Source organism: Amphiprion ocellaris, chromosome 14, assembly GCF_022539595.1.
Source record: "Amphiprion ocellaris isolate individual 3 ecotype Okinawa chromosome 14, ASM2253959v1, whole genome shotgun sequence".
Lineage (NCBI taxonomy): Eukaryota > Metazoa > Chordata > Actinopteri > Pomacentridae > Amphiprion > Amphiprion ocellaris.
The window spans coordinates 873,561-892,579 of NC_072779.1; the positions used below are offsets into that span (position 1 = coordinate 873,561).

Below are 19,019 nucleotides of genomic sequence, written 5' to 3' on the forward strand. Positions count from 1 at the left end.
CAAAAAATTCCCCAAATTTATGAAAATTTGAAAAATCTTCAGGAAGAAAATTCCAATAATTCCTTAAAAGTCTCCCTTAAAAGTGTTATTTTTAAAAAAAAATCTCCCAAATTTGGCAAGAAAATTCTTGTAAATATTTTCAAAAAATGAGTAATAATTTCCTAAAAATCCTAAAAATATCTAAAGTGATTCCTACGGTGGCCGAGAGGTGCAAACCAAATTTACATAATGCAAAACACTTTTACAACCTCCAAGACAAATTTACAAGCGAAAAAACACTTTTACAAATCCAAATGTAACCGGAAAGGGAATGTCCCAACTCCAGGGTTGAAGCGGAAGTGACAACGAGGAGCGGCTAATGCACTCTGTCGGTCTGATCTGCGCCATTTAAACACTCTAAAGACCAACCACACGAAAAACAAAACCGCATCAATCGGTTCATATGTTACCCACAAAACGGGCAAAACATCACCCGCTCGCTGTCCGTTGCATTAGCCGCTCCTCGTTGTCACTTCCGCTTCAACCCTGGAGTTGGGACATTCCCTTTCCGGTTACATTTGGATTTGTAAAAGTGTTTTTTCGCTTGTAAATTTGTCTTGGAGGTTGTAAAAGTGTTTTGCATTATGTAAATTTGGTTTGCACCTCTCGGCCACCGTACATTCCATATATATCAGTAAAACTTCTAATATTTTCTACATTCACATAAAAATCAACCAAAATCCAGCGAATTTCACTGGATTTTGGTTGATTTTTTTGTGAATGTTCTTAAGAAATATTTTTAACATTTTTTTTCCCCACCAAAAAATGTTCAAAGATTTCCCCAAAATGTTGAAAATGTGGACATCAAAAGTTTCACTGTGGAAATGTATATTTTTTTCCCACATTTTCAAATTTTAAAACGGGTCAGTTTGACCCGCAGGACGACACGAGGGTTAAAATACACTTGACTGCCTGGTGGTATGTTTTAATAGGATGGTTGCTTAAAACTAAAATAATGAGACCCATGTTGTGATCAAACCAAATCTACTGACAGCACATGTGTCGGGTAGGTTTAAATTAAAGTGTCTATGTCAGGGCTTCAGAAAGGAAGAATACCATCACCACTAGTCTGGCTCACTAGATGTAGACTACAGGTATGAGTCATATTATATTTTTTAAAATCCCTTAGTTATAGGAAACAACAACCTCCGTCTGAGCTAGCAAAGAATCAGCAACCTCTGCAAAAAGCACCAAAACTGCAGTTCCTCAAATGACCACTTGAGGCTTAATTCAAAAGTGAGCCAGTCCCCATAGATGCCCATGTTAAAATGTCTAAAATTACCCCAGAAGTAAACATGTTTACAGCCTGGTACAGACATGTTTTTGGTCTCTATAGCTGATTTTCCCATTCATGTCAACAATGTGAGGGATGAATTTCAGTATAACTCATTTGTTTAAATTGCATTAAGGTGTAAAATTATGCATAATTAAGGGCATTAAGAATTTACTCGATGGTGACAGCTGGAGCCACAACAAACAGCTTCAAAACCACTCTTTAGAAAACTTGTGGCTGATGTAATGGTGGGCTCATCCATCTTCATATACAGTCAGTGCTTTGTTCTTTCAGCGAATTAGCCATTTTAATAGCAGCACTCTCGTCCCTGTGTGTAAACGTTCCAGCAACACAATTCTCCCTTGGCACTATCTTTACAGGAGCACCGTCGCTGCTTCCTTGGCTCAGCACCAAGGCGACTGTGATTGCCTCAAAGAAATACAAACAAGTGCTTTTCCCCTTTTAACAGAGCGATAATGAGGTGCAGCCAGACCATTCTGCAGCTCTGATACAGCACTGGAGAGGCAGTCCTGGCAACGCGAAACCACTGATTCACAGAGCACAGATTTTACCCTGTTGGAACACAAGAAATTCAGGTGTTGTTGTGATAATTGGACCACGTACGCAGTAAGTGAGGAGTGAAAGCCCAGAAGTGAAACCCCAACTGTTCCTGAACAGCGCTGTGTGGCAGCAGTAAAAGACTCTTTAAAGTCACTCCAACTGCCTTCAGTAATTGGTACAAGTCAAAAGAGAAAGAAGAATAAAAGCAACGAGTACAGTAGCTCAGTTTGTTCACCTCGGAGAGACGGTGTCAACATGGTGCCGGTCGGGTTCATCAGAACATCCCTCAACAGCCAACATCATTTAATTATTCTAGTGGCTGAGGGGACAGAAGCCCGTTTGTATGTCATTGCTCTGTTAAAAAGACCCCGGTGTTGGGATTGTGGACATTTTTTTCACATCAAACTGTGCGACAGAAGAAAATGAAAAACAGATGTCCTGCTCTTTAACTGGATGTGAAACTATGAAATGTGGCAGCAGAAATCTATGTCGCGAATAGAACTACATTGTGATTTTTAACGTTCTGTCTGTTTTCCTCATTATGAAAACCAGAAAATCCAAACTTTGAATCTTTTCACTTCAGATTACCACCTATGCAAATATTCCAGGACGTTTAATTACTCAAGATCCACCTTTTTCTGGAGCTTTTAATCACCTGCTGGAGCAACTCAAACTCATTTAACCCTCGTATTGTCCTGCAGGTCAAAACTGACCCAGTTTAAAGTTTGAAAATGTGGAAAAAAAAAAATATTATCACAATGAAACTTCTGATGTCCACATTTTCAACATTTTTGGGAAATCTTTGAACATTTTTCTAAAAATGTTTCTTTAAGAACATTCACAAAAAAACAACCAAAATCCAGCAAATTTCGCTGGACTTTTTTGGTGAATGTTCTTAAAGAAATTATTAGAAGTTTTACTGATATATATGGAATCACTTTAGATATTTTTAGGATTTTTTTTGGAAGATTTTTACTCATTTTTTGAAAATAGTTACAAGAATTTTCTTGCCAAATTTTTTTGGGGGGGGGTAAAAATAAAACTTTTAAGGGAAACTTATTAAGGAATTATTGGAATCTTGAAATCTGGGGAATTTTTTTGCTGAATATTTGGATTTTTTTCAGACAGGAAACAATAATTTTTGGTCCCTGTAAATGAGGACAACAGAAGGGTTAAACAGATCCTTCTATTGCTTCAGCTCTTGTCCTGTCATGCTCGTAGCAACACAAGTGTTCCCAGATCCCACAAATTCCCTGAGTGAGTATCATGTTATCAGAAGTGAAATATAAAACCTCCAAAGTGAGAACACCGATTGTAATAAACATGATTTATCGTTTAAGTGTGCGAACACAAAAACAGACTTGTATTAACGGAGATAAGGACCGACCGCAAATTAAATTCAGATTAACATCTAAATGAGCAAAAACTCCAGGTAGTGCTTTTTAAAGAATATGGTATCTAATCACCTCATCTATAGTACATTACACAGAAAATCCAGCTGCCGCCACAGAGAACCCCTGAAGGTGTCATAAATCGAAGTGCAACGCCACCTTCTTGCTGTGGGGGCTGCTATATTCAAGAGACACATTTCAATTCAGCAATGGCGGCCATCCTAAACGTGCTAATGATTTGAGTGATGGCAGGGAATAATCCACCAGCGCTCGAGCCGGCAGACGCAAATTAGACATGTAAATGCTGACCTTTACCAATGGCATTTGAAATGAGCTGTCGGAAGTGATCTGGGCCCGGCGCTCGCTGTCACCTTTCAGCTGGAGTCTCACACGTGTGTTGGCAAAACCGGGCGTCTCTGTGCCTCTGCGGCTCGCTCGGTCCGTTCTGTCGAAGCCCTCGACTGGTTAACCTCGACCTCTGCGTTGGACCCAGCTCGCCATTCAGCCGACAAGCATGAACACAGTGCTGTGAGCTTCTATGGACACCTGCACCACACTGATATCGATAACCAGACTGTAAACAGGGTCGCCTCAAATAACCAGCTAATAATGAATTGCAAATGGGGCCCGGGTATCGATCCGCCATTGGCATTTGGGATGTGTGGAGAGAAGGGGGTGGGGGAGGGTTAGGTTGCCAATGTCGATGATTCATCAAGCAGCTCCCTTTTGTGCGAGGTGGCCTTTGACTGTGAGCTTGTCACTTGCTCTTGTTATCTGCTGTTGCTCTCCGGCTTAACGTGAAGCCCCCCTCCCTGACACAAAAGGGGAAAGGGTGGACGGGGGGGAGCCAATTATTGGACAGGCTGCCTTGATAGTGTGGCTTAACAGCTGGCTTATTGAATGGGAGATGGGAGGGTGCAGCCGGTGAGGAAGCATAAAGCCTTGGCTGTGTGCCACGCTGGTGAACGCTCGTGGTATCCTCGCTCTGTCTGCTAGCGTAGCCTGCACTCATTCTCCAGGGCAGCCAGCTTATCACTGTGTCAACATCTTTATGGGGCTCTAAATATACCAGGATCAATACAAAGTCTTCTGAGACATTCATCTACTGTATCACAGCAACAAAGATATTCATCTGGTCTGCTCTGTGCCTCGCAACTTGGATTTCCAAAAACGGAGGCCTTTAGCAGCCTCCATATCCTGCCTGTTTCCACCAATATTCACACCAGGATTTGAGAGTTTAGAAAATGGTTGATATGATTTAAAAAAAACACAAAAGATGATGTTAGAATTTTGGAGAATGAGCTCATTAGCTTTCCATCTGAGAGGATCAGTTTGGTGTTGCTGTGGTTAAATAGCTAACCTCTTTATAATTACAACTGTATCTGAAAGAAATGTGAAAATAACCTTGTATGTTTCGAGGGGAGAATCAAATTCTTAGAGTCTCAGTTTTGCAGTGTGGTTGCCAGGTTTGGTGCCATCATGCCCCAGAACTTTAGCTCACCAGCTAAATATGGCAAAACCACAACTGTGCATTTATTTGATATCACCAATTCCCATCCCTTGTCATCACAACTGAAATTCAACCGTCTCCGGTGGTCCGGGCACGTACACAGAACGCCTCGACAGATCCTTCACAGTGTTCTGAAAGAGGGTACGAGGCCCGTTGGCAGACCTCGTCTCAGGGACAGGGACGTTCTGAAGACCTGAAAGACTTCAGCACAGAGCCTTCATCATGGACGTCCTGCACTGACCGAGCAGTTTGATGCTCCAAACTACACAAGGGAGTCAAAAATGACAAAGCAGCAAATCTAGAGAAACTAGAAACTGTCTACCACCATCTACAAAACCTGGCTGATCTTGTTCTGCTTAGTCGGCAACGACTGAAGCCTGAACTGAAATTACAGCGACCAACACCTGAAAAGCGCCCTGTATCTGAAAGAAATGTGAAAATAACCTGGTATGTTACGAGGGGAGAACTGATTTCTTGGCCCAGTTTCTCAGAGTCTCTGTTTTGCAGTGTGGTTGCCAGGTTTGGTGCCGTCATTACCCCAAAATGTTTGCTCACTGGCTAAATATGGCAAAACCACAACTGTCGCCGGAGACAGTGAATCAGACGTTCTCAGCAGATGGATAAACAGTGGAGAAAATATTCCTCGCTCTACAACCACAAATTGTTGCTTGGTGATGGTTCAGTCTGTTGCATGCGACAGAGTTGGAGAGATTTCTAAACGGAGGCCAAATAGTTCCCAGTGCTTTGCTAACTAACACTAACTAGTGGGTGTTTGTGGTCTCTGGGACGTGTTTCGATGGCTGTACCTGTGTGCACACGGTAGTGGGTTTCCAGCTGGTGCTTGAGGCTGAACTTCTTCCCACAGCCGTTACATTCATAGGGCTTCTCCCCGGTGTGGATGCGCTTGTGGCCCTTCAGCGTGCTCTCATCTCGGAAGCAGCTCCCGCAGAACTCGCACTCGAATGGGTGGTCCCCTGCTGCAATGTGAAAATAAAATGGGACGCATTTACTTCATGTGCAGACAAGATGTAGGAGGGCACACTTGTTGAGCTTAGGAGAGTATAGATTGTTAGACAAAGAAGAACAGAAACATGAGGTGCTGCCTTTATGTACGTGACACCATTCAGAAAAATGCAGCGTTCTGTTGTGGTTCCTAAAGGAAGCCACACTACTGAATGTTTCATGTGATTATTCTGACACGGTTCTGCACAAAGCGACAACAACAGGCGTTATCTTCTAATGGATACCCACTTAAATGCTTTAATACCAGCAGACAAATATAACCCATCTTTTGTCTTTCTCTACAAATCACCTGCAGTGTCGTTTTTGCTTTGTGTAAAGCCTTAAATAATTGTAGCCTGTCATGGCTGGTCACTGGCCATGAGATGTATTATTGACCATGCAGTCCCAGCATCGCAATGCGCTAATGGATAACCTGACTGATGTGGTAGACCTGGAATAACGAGCCGACTTTGTCATCTCAGAATTTTATTATCCTCGGATATATATGTTTTAAATCCGGCACGTACAAATACGCCATTTTCTCCACCTCTTACAGGTCATAAGTCTGACAAAATGGCTGTTTTACAGTCACCACTTCCTGCTTGTTTGTTTATGTACAGTTTAATGTAGAGATAGAAGAGGAGCATCGGTGCTGCTGTAAGTCAGGGTAATTCATGTATGCATTACTGGGTTGGTTTATCGAGCTAATTCGGATCACAGACAAACTGTCATCCATCTCTCTAACTGGCCACACTCTCATACGGAGATCTGCACTGGAAAAAATGTTCCTCTCAAAACAAGAAAAAAAAACTTATTTCAAGGAAATTTTACCTTGAAATAAGTGAAAAAATCTGCCAATAGAACAAGTGAAAAATGGCTTGGTAAGATTTCTAGAAATAAGATATGGTATTTAGAATTTTGAAATCTTAAAATTAGCTGGGAAAACTTATTTTAAGCTCTATTTAACCAGGATTGTCAAGCTTAGGTGTCTTAAAATAAGCCAGACATGCTAAATAAACAGCAGTTTTTCACTCAAAATAGATTTTTGCTTTCATTTAACCTCCTAATTTGAGATGTATTAAACTTATTTTGAGTTTTCTTGTAAACTACAACTCAAAATAAGATAATTTCAAGATTGTTTGAGCGAATTTCACTGGATTTTGGTGATTTTTTGTGAATGTTCTTAAAGAAACTTTTTTTTCCCCACCAAAAAATGTTCAAAGATTTTCCAAAAATGTTGAAAATGTGGACATCAGAAGTTTCATTGTGAAAATATTTATTTTTTCCCACATTTTCAAACTTTAAAATGGGTCAATCTTGACCCACAGGAAGACACGAGGGTTAAAACAAGTCCCTCCATCTGCTGAAATGTCTCTTGTTAAGTGAATTTATCTTAAATCAAGTGGGATGAGACATTCTGACTAAAAATAAGACAAATAGACTTGCTAGGATTTAGAGTTTTGCAGTGTAGCTGCTGTAGTATCACAGGAAACTGTCAAATTGTTGTTATTCTTGACTATTTAGGGTGAAACAGGGAGTTTTAGTCACATTGTCTTCCTTCCTCCACCCCAGCATGCTGTCTGTTTCTATTCACGTCTGCATGCTGCCTAAATACACTCTTACTTCTTATTTACAGAGCATCACATTTCCATCCTGAGACATTAGACTTATTGCAGGTTGCCGTGGACGTACAGTACGCGCTCGCCGTCAGAAATGAAAACGATACCGCATTCTGCTCCTCCAGGCTGCATAGCTCAGGTCCCCACAGGGCAGCTGTAATGGATATTCAGATGTCAGTGATCAGGGATATTATGATTTGCAGGAGCCGATCTCCAGCAGGTCCCCACACTAATTGTATTCCAGTGTTTGATGAGGAGCCACTCCTTGCGTCATTTGCTTCCCCTCTGTGTTACACTCTCCAGCCAAGTAATGTTGTGGATATTTATTAATGTATTTCACTCCACTGCTGCAGGTTTAAGTCACCATCAATGACCTATGCCTTTCATTATCTGCCTGTCCAAGCAGCAACGTGCCAGGGAATAAATTGCATTTCTCGTTATGTGCCGCTACCACTGCCCCGCTGTTAAGAGACAATTTCACTCGCATCCTGCATATTTTATGTGAGATTTTTATGCACGTAGATACAGTATGCACGCGTAGTAGTTGGTTTATTTAGGAAGAGAGACAAAAGGCAGCGGATGGGAGGGGGATGTGGAACGGACACTCTTTAAATGCTGATCACATTTTGGGTATTGTATACTTTTATGGAGGAAAACGTTCTCGGTGCCTGGCGATGTTGGACGCATTTCCCATTAAAGGGAAGGCAGGGGGATGGAGGGGTGGGGGAAGAACCGAGACAGGGATGGAGCAGGGGATGTGGGGGCTGGGTAAAAATCAATAAAAGTGACAGTCTTTATTTGTCTGCATGAAGTTATCAGTGGCTCCCGCTGTAAGACATTGTGCTCTTTCTAGCGTTTCAACCACAGCAGAGATCACAATCCATCACAGAGCTCGGTGGGCTCGCACGACGCCGCAAGAATAATAATTGAGCTCAGATTCACCTGCCTTTAATTAGGGCCTCCGATCAGACCGGCGAGTGGGATGCTAATACTCAGAGGAGGCCTATGGAGGGTGATTCACGCTTAATGTCCTGTTGCTGTGCTAACGCCTGCTGTTGGCAAACATCGCTGAAAACCTTGAATTAGGAGGAAAGAGCTGGCTGCGTTTCTCCTTTAATGCAAGATTTTTCTGCAAATCTACATTGGAAAATACACCATGAAATATGTACTTCTGTGGTTAGTCTGCTAAAATCACCCCGCACTGCTCTGAAACCAGACATTTAAACACCGATATCTGTCTGGAGGTATGAAGTCTAGACGTTACTACTGTATTTGCTCAACAATCCTCTTGAGAATTATGGTAAACTTCGCTTATCTCAGTCTCTCTAGAGAGTAAAATATGTATGTTTTATTCATTTTCAGTGCTAATATTGAGTTTGCTAGATTAGGTATTTAGATCAGTTATCAGAATGAACAACAACTCCACTGGTTTACTATATTCTTACACATTTAAACTGGATGCTACAGATACTAATATTGACATTTTACTAGATTAGGTATTTAGATCAGTTATCTGAATTAACCAAAACCCCCAAATTGCACTAGTTTTCCTATATTCTTACACATAAACGACAAAACAATGTTTTTGTCATTCCAGTTCAAGCACTGGTTGCTGCTGCCTGGTTATGCAGAATAAATCACATATTATATTGAATTTTCTAGTGGGAATTGAGTTTCATAGCCCTCTTCGCTTAGCCCAGTTTCTACAGAGAGTAAAATATCAAAATTTTTAATCTGCTTTATCATTTTCAGTGCTAATATTGACATTTTGCTAAATTTGGTACTTAGATCAGTTATCAAAAATCCCACTGGTTGTCCTATATTCTTACACATTGTTCTTGAGTTTTTGTCATTCCAGTTCAAGCACTGGTCACTGCTGTTTGGCTACGCAGAATAAATCACATATTGTATTGGATTTTCTACTGGGAATAGAGTTTCATAGTAACCATACTAACAGGATGTGTGCTATCAGAGCGGTATTTGCCGTCCAGCTCCAGCGTCCTGTCTGTTATCTCCCGCTGCCACTCGGGGACGCCAGAGTGCAAAGTTGCAGCGCGGAGCTTTAAATAAATCAGACACAATTCTATAATCACATTGTGAGGATGTAAAGGGGCAGACAGGACTTCATTTTGTCGGGATGCTCTCATGGGGGCTCCGGAAAATAATGGGGACGTGTCCTCTGTCCATCCTGAATCTGCCGCTGTCTCCTCTCCGTCCTCCATTTCTTCCCGGTTTTCATTCCTCTCTTTTCTCTCTCTGGTGTGGCCACATGGCAGCAGATGAGGACCTGGCACAGTGAGGTGGAACCACAGCATGGAGACTGAACCCAAGGGTGCCCCCGAGCATCACCACCTGCGTCTCCTGACCCGCCTCCCCCCTTCCTCACCTCCTTTGACACCCCAAAGGGGGCTGCCGAGGGGTGCGCTGTGCCCATGGGCACACTGGGGCGTGTTCATTATCTGCGGTAAGAGGCTGTAAATCACCGGCCTCCATCACTGCCAGCACCAGAAACCGGCTCATTCTCTCTCTCCCTCTCTTTCTCTGGCTGTAGCACTATCAAATACAGCTGCGAACACAAAACACCCCGCCACAGCAGACAGCAAATTGGCTCAGAGTTTAAAAAAAAGAGAAAAACACAACACACAGACACTTACACACAGACAGTGCACAACAACAGAATATTAATGAAGGCCTGGTCTGTAAAGAGAGAGTCTGTGTGCTGCTAAAGGAGCACAGCTGCCATGATGGCCACTTTCATGAGCATTCAGCCTCCACTGTACTGTACAAGCACGCTCTAAAGACGTACATAAAAAAAAACCAGCGGTGTGACGGTATGCTAAGAGGCTGCAGGTGGATGGAGGGAAATACACTGCAAAAACTCTAAATCTTACCAAGTCCATTTGTCCTTTTTTTAGTCAAAATGTCTCATCCCACTTGATTTAAGATAAATTCACTGAACAAGAGACATTTCAGCAGATGGAGGGACTTGTTTTAAGACAATGCATCTTAAATATCTTGTTAAGTCAAACAATCTTGAAATTATCTTGTTCTGAGTTGAATTTTACAAGAAAACTCAAAACAAGTTTAACCCTCATGTCATCCTGCAGGTCAAATTGACCCGTTTTAAAGTTTGAAAATGTGGAAAAATATATATTTTCACAGTGAAACTTCTGATGTCCACATTTTCAAGATTTTTGGGAAATCTTTGGGAAATCAACCAAAATCCAGCGAATTTTGCTGGATTTTGGTTGATTTTTATGTGAATGTTGTTAAAGAAAATATTAGAAGTCTTACTGATATATATGGAATCACTTTAGATTTTTTTAGGATTTTTTGGAAGATTTTTACTCATTTTTGAAAATATTTACAAGAATTTTCTTGCCAAATTTGGGGGATTTAAAAAAAAAAAAACTTTTAAGGGAACTTTGAAAGAATTATTGGAATTTTCTTCCTGAAAGTTTTGCAAATTTTCAGAAATTTAGGGATTTTTTTTGCTGATTTTTTGGATTTTTTTCAGACAAGGAAACAATATTTTTTATTATTTTATTTATTTTATTTTATTAACAGGAGGGTTAATGCATCTCAAATTAGGAGGTTACATGAAAGCGAAAATCTATTTTTGAGTGAAAAACTACTATTTTTTAGCATGTCTGGCTTATTTGAAGACACCTAAGCTTGACAATCCTGGTAAAATAGAGCTTAAAATAAGTTTTCCCAGTTAATTTTAAGATCTCAATATTCTAAATATCATATCTTATTTCAAGAAATCTTACCAAGACATTTTTCACATGTTCTATTGGCAGATTTTTTCACTTATTTCAAGGTAAAAGTTCCTTGAAATAAGTTTTTTTTCTTGTTTTGAGAGGAGCATTTTTTCCGGTGTAAGAGCAGCACAGTGAGTCAGAGGAGGAGTGATGGGAAGATTAAGAAGCTGAAATAAACACCATTAAATATTTTTTTTTCTTCACTCATCCTAAATGGTGATCCAGTGTCAGTGGCTGCTTTCAGAAGATAAGGCTGCAGACAGGTGAAATGAAGTAATGAATGTCCATAAAAGTGCTTTTTGCTGCTTGCTGTTGTCAGTTGATACAACAGAACGTTGATTCCACCAATAACGCGGCTAGAAAGCTTTCTGTGGAAGACGAGCTGCCACAGTCTGTCCATTAAAATTAGGGCTGAACACTGGGAATTGAGATCTTGGTATTTACGGGGGATTTGGGTCAAAATTGACTCCAGTTTCCTTGCAGAAAACTCCGATAGGAGTCGGTGATTCAGTGTCTGAGAGCCACTCTGGTGCATTGATGTGTTTAGGAGCGGTTTACTGTACAAACTGAAACAGAGACACCTCATCCAGACCTCATTCACTCAGACATCACAACTAAATACGGAAAATTAAAACCATTACTACTGTAGTATAATAAAGCACAACGTTTCACCTGCAGTGTTTAGCTACTATTCATTTCCAGGCTTTAGGGTCTGCATGAAGTTGGACATTTTTTGAGTGCAAATTCAAAAACGCTGTAAAAAGTATATGCACTTTGCTGTTTTATGTAAATTACAGATAATAGCTGTTCCTTGTAACAAACAAAAATTATTAATTTACATGTTAATTGTGAAAAAAACAACAACAAAGAAAAAAGAATGGCCAAAACAACAAATAATGTCCACATAAAAATCAATATTTTTAAAAAATGCTATAGTTTGACCTGTTTTATTGTATATAAACCAGCAAAAATAGAATTCTTTGACAACAGGTGGATGAACCACACATGCAGGAACCTAACCACCCAATCAGAATGCAGAACAGGAGTGACAAAGCTCACATTATTACATCTAAGAACACCACAACATGCCAAAATGGATGCATTTGAAGAATTTTCCTTCTCTGTCTGTAAAAACTTGAAGTACTTCCCTATAAAGATGATGATGCACGCCCGTTTAATGATTCTATACTGCATTAAAACGGAGAAAGAACACTCAGTTGTGTTCTTTTTAACCTCAAAGTTGATGGAATTTAGGAGACATTTTCATCCTACCAAAATAATTACAATATATGTGATATTATTATAGATCTGTGTGATGCATCCAAATGAAATCAAAAGGATTTGGGATTATCTGGAGTTGTTTTCCCCACGAACAGAGCGATATATTTTTGTGGGAATCGTTTTAAAATCGAAAACATCCATAGCTGAACATTTATTTCAAACAGCTGCATTTGACTCAGATCCTTGCATCTGGATTTAAACGTGTGTGAGTCACTCTGAACAGAAGGAATAAAACGACAGATTCAGACACGTATTATTCACCCATCTATCACTTAATGAGCAGTTTGAGGTTGAGTGATACGAATCAAACGCACCCTGATAGTATGAGACATTTATGACGGTGTTTCTATTGAGGACACAACTGTTGATTGACTTCAGGTCTCTGGCGTTTGCATTGTACTGTCAGAGGAGTGAGCATTCCTCTGGAGAACCGTACACAGCTTAAACATTTCCATTGCAGCTGCTGAAATGTAGTTTAATCTCTCTAAACAGCATCCTCTCTGCGGCTATCTCAGCAATCCAGGTTGAGAAAAGATCCTAATTGATAAGCTTCATGGGCGCAGACAGACTTTAATTTGGGTTTCGACTCTAAAGCCACATCCAGACGGCTTTAACCTTCAGTTTGTGGGGTTTGCTGAAGATTAGAAAACAGTATTCGGGGCTGCAGAATGTACACGCATGTGCATTTAACCTACATTTTCATTTAGAGGTCATATTCATGCAACAAGAACGGGCTTTTTAGTAACGGAACAAATGCAACGTTTGATAGGAGTGAAGACAAGGTCGTTACGGTCAAATTATCAATTCAGTTTCAGATTGTTGACTGGAATATGGTTCCTGACTTTACTGTGTCCTCCTCACGTGAGTGATCCTTTAACCCTCCAGTTGTCCTCATTTACGGGCAACAAAAAATATTGTTTCCTTGTCTGAAAAAAAAAAATTCAAAAATTCAGCAAAAAAAAATTCCCCAAACTTCTGAAAATTTGCAAAACCTTCAGGAAGAAAATTCCAATAATTCCTTGAAAGTTTCCCTTATAAGTTTTTTTTTTAAATCCCCCAAATTTGACAAGAAAATTCTTGTAAATATTTTCAAAAAATTAGTAAAAACCTTAAAAAAAATCCAAAAAATATCTAGTGATTCCATATATATCAGTAAAATTTCCAATATTTTCTTTAAGAACATTCACAAAAAAATCAATCAAAATTCAGCAAAATTCTTAAGAAACATTTTTAACATTTCTTTTTTTCCACCCAAAAATGTTGTTTCTTTGTCTGAAAAAAATCTAAAAATTCTGCAGAAAATTCCCCAAATTTCAGAAAATTTGCAAAATCTTCAGGAAGAAAATTCCACTAATTCCTTAAAAGTTTCCTTAAAAGTTTTTTTTTAAATCTCAGAATTTGTCAGGATATATATATATATATATATATATATATATATATATATATATATATATATATATATATATATATATATATATATATATATAAATATAAAAAAAATTTCAAAAAACGACTAAAAATTTTCCCAAAGAAATCCTAAAAATATCATATATATCAGTAAAACTTTTAACATTTTCTTTAAGAACATTCATATAAAAATCCTGTGATTTTTTTTGTCAATGTTCTTAAGAAACATTTAACATTTCTTTTTTTCCGCCAAAAAATGTTCAAAAATTTCCCAAAAACGTTTCACTGTGAAAATAATTTTTTTTCCCCCACATTATCAAACTTTAAACCGGGTCAATTTTGAGCTGCAGGATGACACGAGGGTTAAGGTGGATGCACCAGGAAATCAACATTTTGTTCTGAACAAATGTCCACTGAATGCTAATGATGGCAGAGCAACAAACCAGGTGACATGCAGGTACATTTCTGAAGCTCGTTCTCTATCTCAGTCTGTTTTTGAGCACTATTTTTGCCTTGTTACCCGGCAAAGTGTGAATGAGATTATTAACATCAAAGTGTAAATGCAGAGGAACACCATGCCTCTACTTCTCTCTTTTTATTTTTTTATTTTTTGGTGGGTAAATTAGGACCTATTTCTGGCACCCGTGATGGCTGCGTGAGTTGCTGACTTTATAATCCCCCCCGGCCGACAAAAGGCAGTGCATCATATTTAAACGACTGCTTTCATGGCTGGTTCATTGTGATTTAACACACGCCCACAGTGGGATGAGGTTCAAAGTGGCGTGAGGCTGCAGAGTCTCATCTGCGGCTCCGGAGACGAAGCCGAGGTGACATTTGCGTCGCCCGGGTGGGCAGGTGGATCAGAGACGGCGCATGTGTCCTCTCCGATGTCTGCTCGACGGAACAGATGTGTGCATCGCTACTGTACAGCAGCTGAAGCAGCAGCAACCGCCCAGAACCCCCCAAGACCCCGCCACCATCACACTCCAACGCTAGACTCGCCTGACTTGTAAATAGGGCCGACTGCTCTCATCTCACTGCCTTTCGCTTCAAATATTTATCCGTGAGCCAGTGAGCTAAATCGGCTCTGACAGTGAGACTGTTATTTAAGGTCGCAGACAGGCGGCTGGGGGAGAGAGGGGAGGGAAAACGCTGGTGAAATGGGATTCATTTCCATGTGTTCATATTCTGTCATGGCTACGCTTTCTCTCTTTTTTTCCCTACTCTGAATAGCCGCATCCGTCAGGCTACCTCTGCTCCCTCAAAAAAATGTATTAGCATCCCGGCCTCGTCTCGGCGGAAAGCGAAAGAATCATCAGAGGACCGAAGGAGAGAGAGAGAGAGAGAGAGAGAGAAAAAAAGCCACAAAAAATAGTCAGTGTAAATAAGCCTCGTCTGACTGCTGCAGGATTCATTCTGTGTTGACCTGAATTAATGCTGTTTATTCAGCTGAGCTAAAGGAGGAATGTAAAAACAGAATTCAGCTTTTCTTTGTGTGATACTGTAAGCTGTATTTATCAATGACAAAACTATTTTATTAACAGTCACGTACACTAATGCACGTAGCTGGGAGGCACTAAAATACTGAGAAATGTGAGAGAAAGAAAAACTTAAATTACCAGGCTCAGATTGGGATGATTGGCCCAAACATACACTGTAAAAATAAAATTATTATATTCACGGTAAAATTCCTGCAGCTGTGGTCACCACAACGATTGTCAAGCTTAGGTGTCTTAAAATCAGCCAGACATGCTAAAAAAAATAGCAGTTCTTCACTCAAAATAGATTTTGCTTTCATGTAACCTCCTAATTTGAGATGTATTAACCCTCCTGTTGTCTTCATTTACGGGCACCAAAAAATATTGTTTTCTTGTCTGAAAAAAATCAAAAAAATCAGCAAAAAATTCCCCAAATTTCTGAAAATTTACAAAACCTTTAATAAGAAAATTCCAAGAATTCCTTAAAAATTTGCCTTAAAAGTTTTATTTTTAAAAAAAATACCCCAAATTTGGCAAGAAAATTCTGGTAAATATTTTCAAAAAATGAGTAAAAATCTTAAAAAAAAAATCCTAAAATTATCTAAAGTGATTCCATACATATCAATAAAACTTCTAATATTTTCTTTAACAACATTCACATAAAAATCAACCAAAATCCAGCGAAATTAGGTAGAATTTGATTTTTTTTTTGAATGTTCTTAAGAAACATTTTTAACATTTTTTTTTCCACCAAAAAATGCTCAGAGATTTCCCCAAAATGTTGAAAATGTGGACATCAGAAGGTTCACTGTGAAAATATATTATTTCCACATTTTCAAACTTTAAAACAGGTCAATTTGACCCGCAGGACGACACGAGGGTTAAACTTATTTTGAGTTTTCTTGTAAAATTCAACTCAAAACAAGATAATTTCATGATTATTTGACTTAACAAGATATTTAAGATGCATTGTCTTAAAACAAGTCCCTCCATCTGTTGAAATGTCTCTTGTTAAGTGAATTTATCTTAAATCAAGTGGGATGAGACATTTTGACTAAAAATAAGACAAACAGACGTGGTAGGATTTAGAGTTTTTGCAGTGTAGAGGAGACTAGACTGGACTGGGTCTGTTCTCACCCAGAGCTACAGACGACGTTCTTCTGTTTACGTTGTGGAACCATCAGCTAATGGAGAAGCTGGATGACCAGCGCTTCCACTGACCTGTGTGTGAGCGTAGGTGGCGTTTGAGTGCAGTATGGCTGGGGAAAGTCCGGTTGCATTCGCTGCAAATGTAGCTGCGGACGCCGGCGTGGACCTCCATGTGCTGCTGCAACGCTGTCTGGGTCTGGAAACGCTTCCCACAGAGCAGGCAGAAGATGGCCATGTCCGACCCTGGAGAGCAAAAAGACAGAGCAGTTAGCGACGAGATTTCTCTGGTTTATCGCAACTTATTGTCTGTTTGTGGATGTAGTTCCAAATCTACACAGCAAGAAATGCAAAAATTTGACCTAAGTTGGATTAAAATCTCTGGTATTTGCTTGAGTTGGTTATAGAAACTATAGCAGGGGTGTCCAACATGAGGCCCGTGGGCCAAAAGCGGTCCTCCAGAGGGTCCAATCCGGCCCTCAAAGTGTAAAAATTCCAGAAAGGACATTAACTGCAGATTGTAAATTAGTAAAACTGGAAATTTAAAATCATTTCTAGACCATGACAAGTTGTTTGGATCATAAAGTAAAATACTAGATTGCTCATTGTTATTCTGTCATTTTGTGTCTAATTTGTTGAATATTTTGTCTGGTTTTTGTTGTTTGTCTTTTATGTCTGACGTTTATTGCTTGTCTCGTGTTTTTGTCATTTTTTCTTGTTTTTGTCGTTTCCTTTTTGTCTCGCTTGCGTCGTTTGTCTACTTTTTTGCCTTTTTTTTCTCACTTTTGTCGTTTTGTGTCTCATTTTTGTCATTTTGTGTCTAATTTTTTGAATATTTTGTCTCGTTTTTGTTTTTTTGTCTGACTTTTGTCGTTTTGATCACAAAGTAAAATCCTCTCTGGTTCAGTTCCAGGTGACTAAATGTTGTGTTCCTTTGTTGAGACTCTGTGATCTGGAAGTTGTAATGTGTAAATGGTAAACTGAGGGTTAATATGGTTGAAATTGAACTTAATTGCCTTCAGAAATTTCAGGTTGTTCTTAATGTTTCAGAAAAAAAACATTCCTTTAATGTGAAAATTTTCAGAATGCACTAAACAAAGGAAAAATGTAGAGTTGTGGTTATTTACTGGGTTTTCTTCACACAAATCGCTCTAAAGGTTGTGCAGACTCACAGTCATTAAGATCCAGGCTACATAACAGCTCATGTGTGATATCCTGAGCTCACTATATTTTACTAAACGTTCCTTCACATGAAGCAGGACTGTATTTATAGGATTAAAGCTGCACACAATACTCATGTTCCAGGGCGGCTGTGGGGAGAGATAAAGATCTCCTATGCAATACTTCAATCGAATCTTCACTCCGGCGAGCAGTGTGCATTTTTCTCCAGCAGAGATAAAGAGCACACAGTTGCGAGCGCACAAACACATAAAATCACAAACACAAGGGCACACACACACACGCACGCACGCACGCACACACACAAACACACAGTGACACGCTGCCTCCAACACACTCCCTTCACACTTTTTCAATTACCAGGCTGGGGAAAACTCTGGGGAAGGACTGAGTGTTTGGAGCTCAGTTTCTATTTCATCAGTCAATAACACATCTTTGGGGCAAAGCTGACACTAATTTAAAAATCTATGAAGAGCAGCCCGCCTCATGTTCATAACCACTGGAGGAGGAGGAGGGCCCACGACAGCCTCCACACCGGATCAATCACTATCTGTGCTGCTCGACGCGCTGAAGAACGGCGGTGAGGGCTGAGGAGGTTAAGTGTAGCGCTGCACTGCAAAAACTGTAAAACCTACCAAGTCTGCTTGTCTTATTTTCAGTCAGAATGTCTCATCCCACTTGATTTAAGATAAATTCACTTAACAAGAGACATTTCAGCAGATGGAAGGACTTGTTTTAACCCTCGTGTCGTCCTGTGGGTCAAATTGACCCGTTTTCAAGTTTGAAAATGTGGAAAAAAATCTATTTTCACAGTGAAACTTCTGATGTCCACATTTTCAACATTTTTGGGAAAGTTTTGAAAATTTTTTGGCGGAAAAAAAGAAACGTTAAAAATGTTTCTTAAGAACATTCACAAAAAATATCAACCAAAATCCAGCGAATTTTATTTGTTGCATCGGTGAGATATAAATCAAGCCAATGCAACATTCTATATTCATGGGACTTTCTTCAGATTTTGTTGATGTTGTCAAAAAGTGATCTACTTCATGTCCATTATTGAGGCTGCAGTGGGTAGTAGTGGCATAAAGGACGCATCTGTGACATTCTGTTCCATCAGGAAATTAAATCAAATCTAAGCTTAAAATTGTGATATTTCTTTGAAAGTATTATATTCTAAAATTCACCAAAAAAATCAAAAATTTGCACCAAATAGACTTTATCAAAAAAAACAGACAAAAAAAATGTAAACGAATTAAACATTGTCAGAAATTTTCCGGATGCAGGCAGGTCTACAGGAGTGAAGAAGTTTCATCAGTAATGCATCGTTGTTAGGAGACCTCTAGTGATGCAAGACAGTATCTTATTACAG

General features: G+C 39.5%; 1 protein-coding gene across 2 annotated transcripts in view; it reads right to left on the reverse strand.

Moving 5' to 3' along the window:
- zbtb16a (zinc finger and BTB domain containing 16a) overlaps positions 1-19,019 on the reverse strand; it is a 175,128-nt gene that overhangs the window by 6,221 nt on the left and 149,888 nt on the right. For both annotated transcript variants that reach the window (XM_055017265.1, XM_055017266.1), the window contains exons 5-6: positions 16,547-16,717; positions 5,581-5,751 (exon numbers count right to left, since the gene is read on the reverse strand). In XM_055017265.1, the coding sequence (XP_054873240.1) occupies positions 5,581-5,751; positions 16,547-16,717 (342 nt within the window). The remainder of the gene's footprint in view (positions 1-5,580; positions 5,752-16,546; positions 16,718-19,019) is intronic.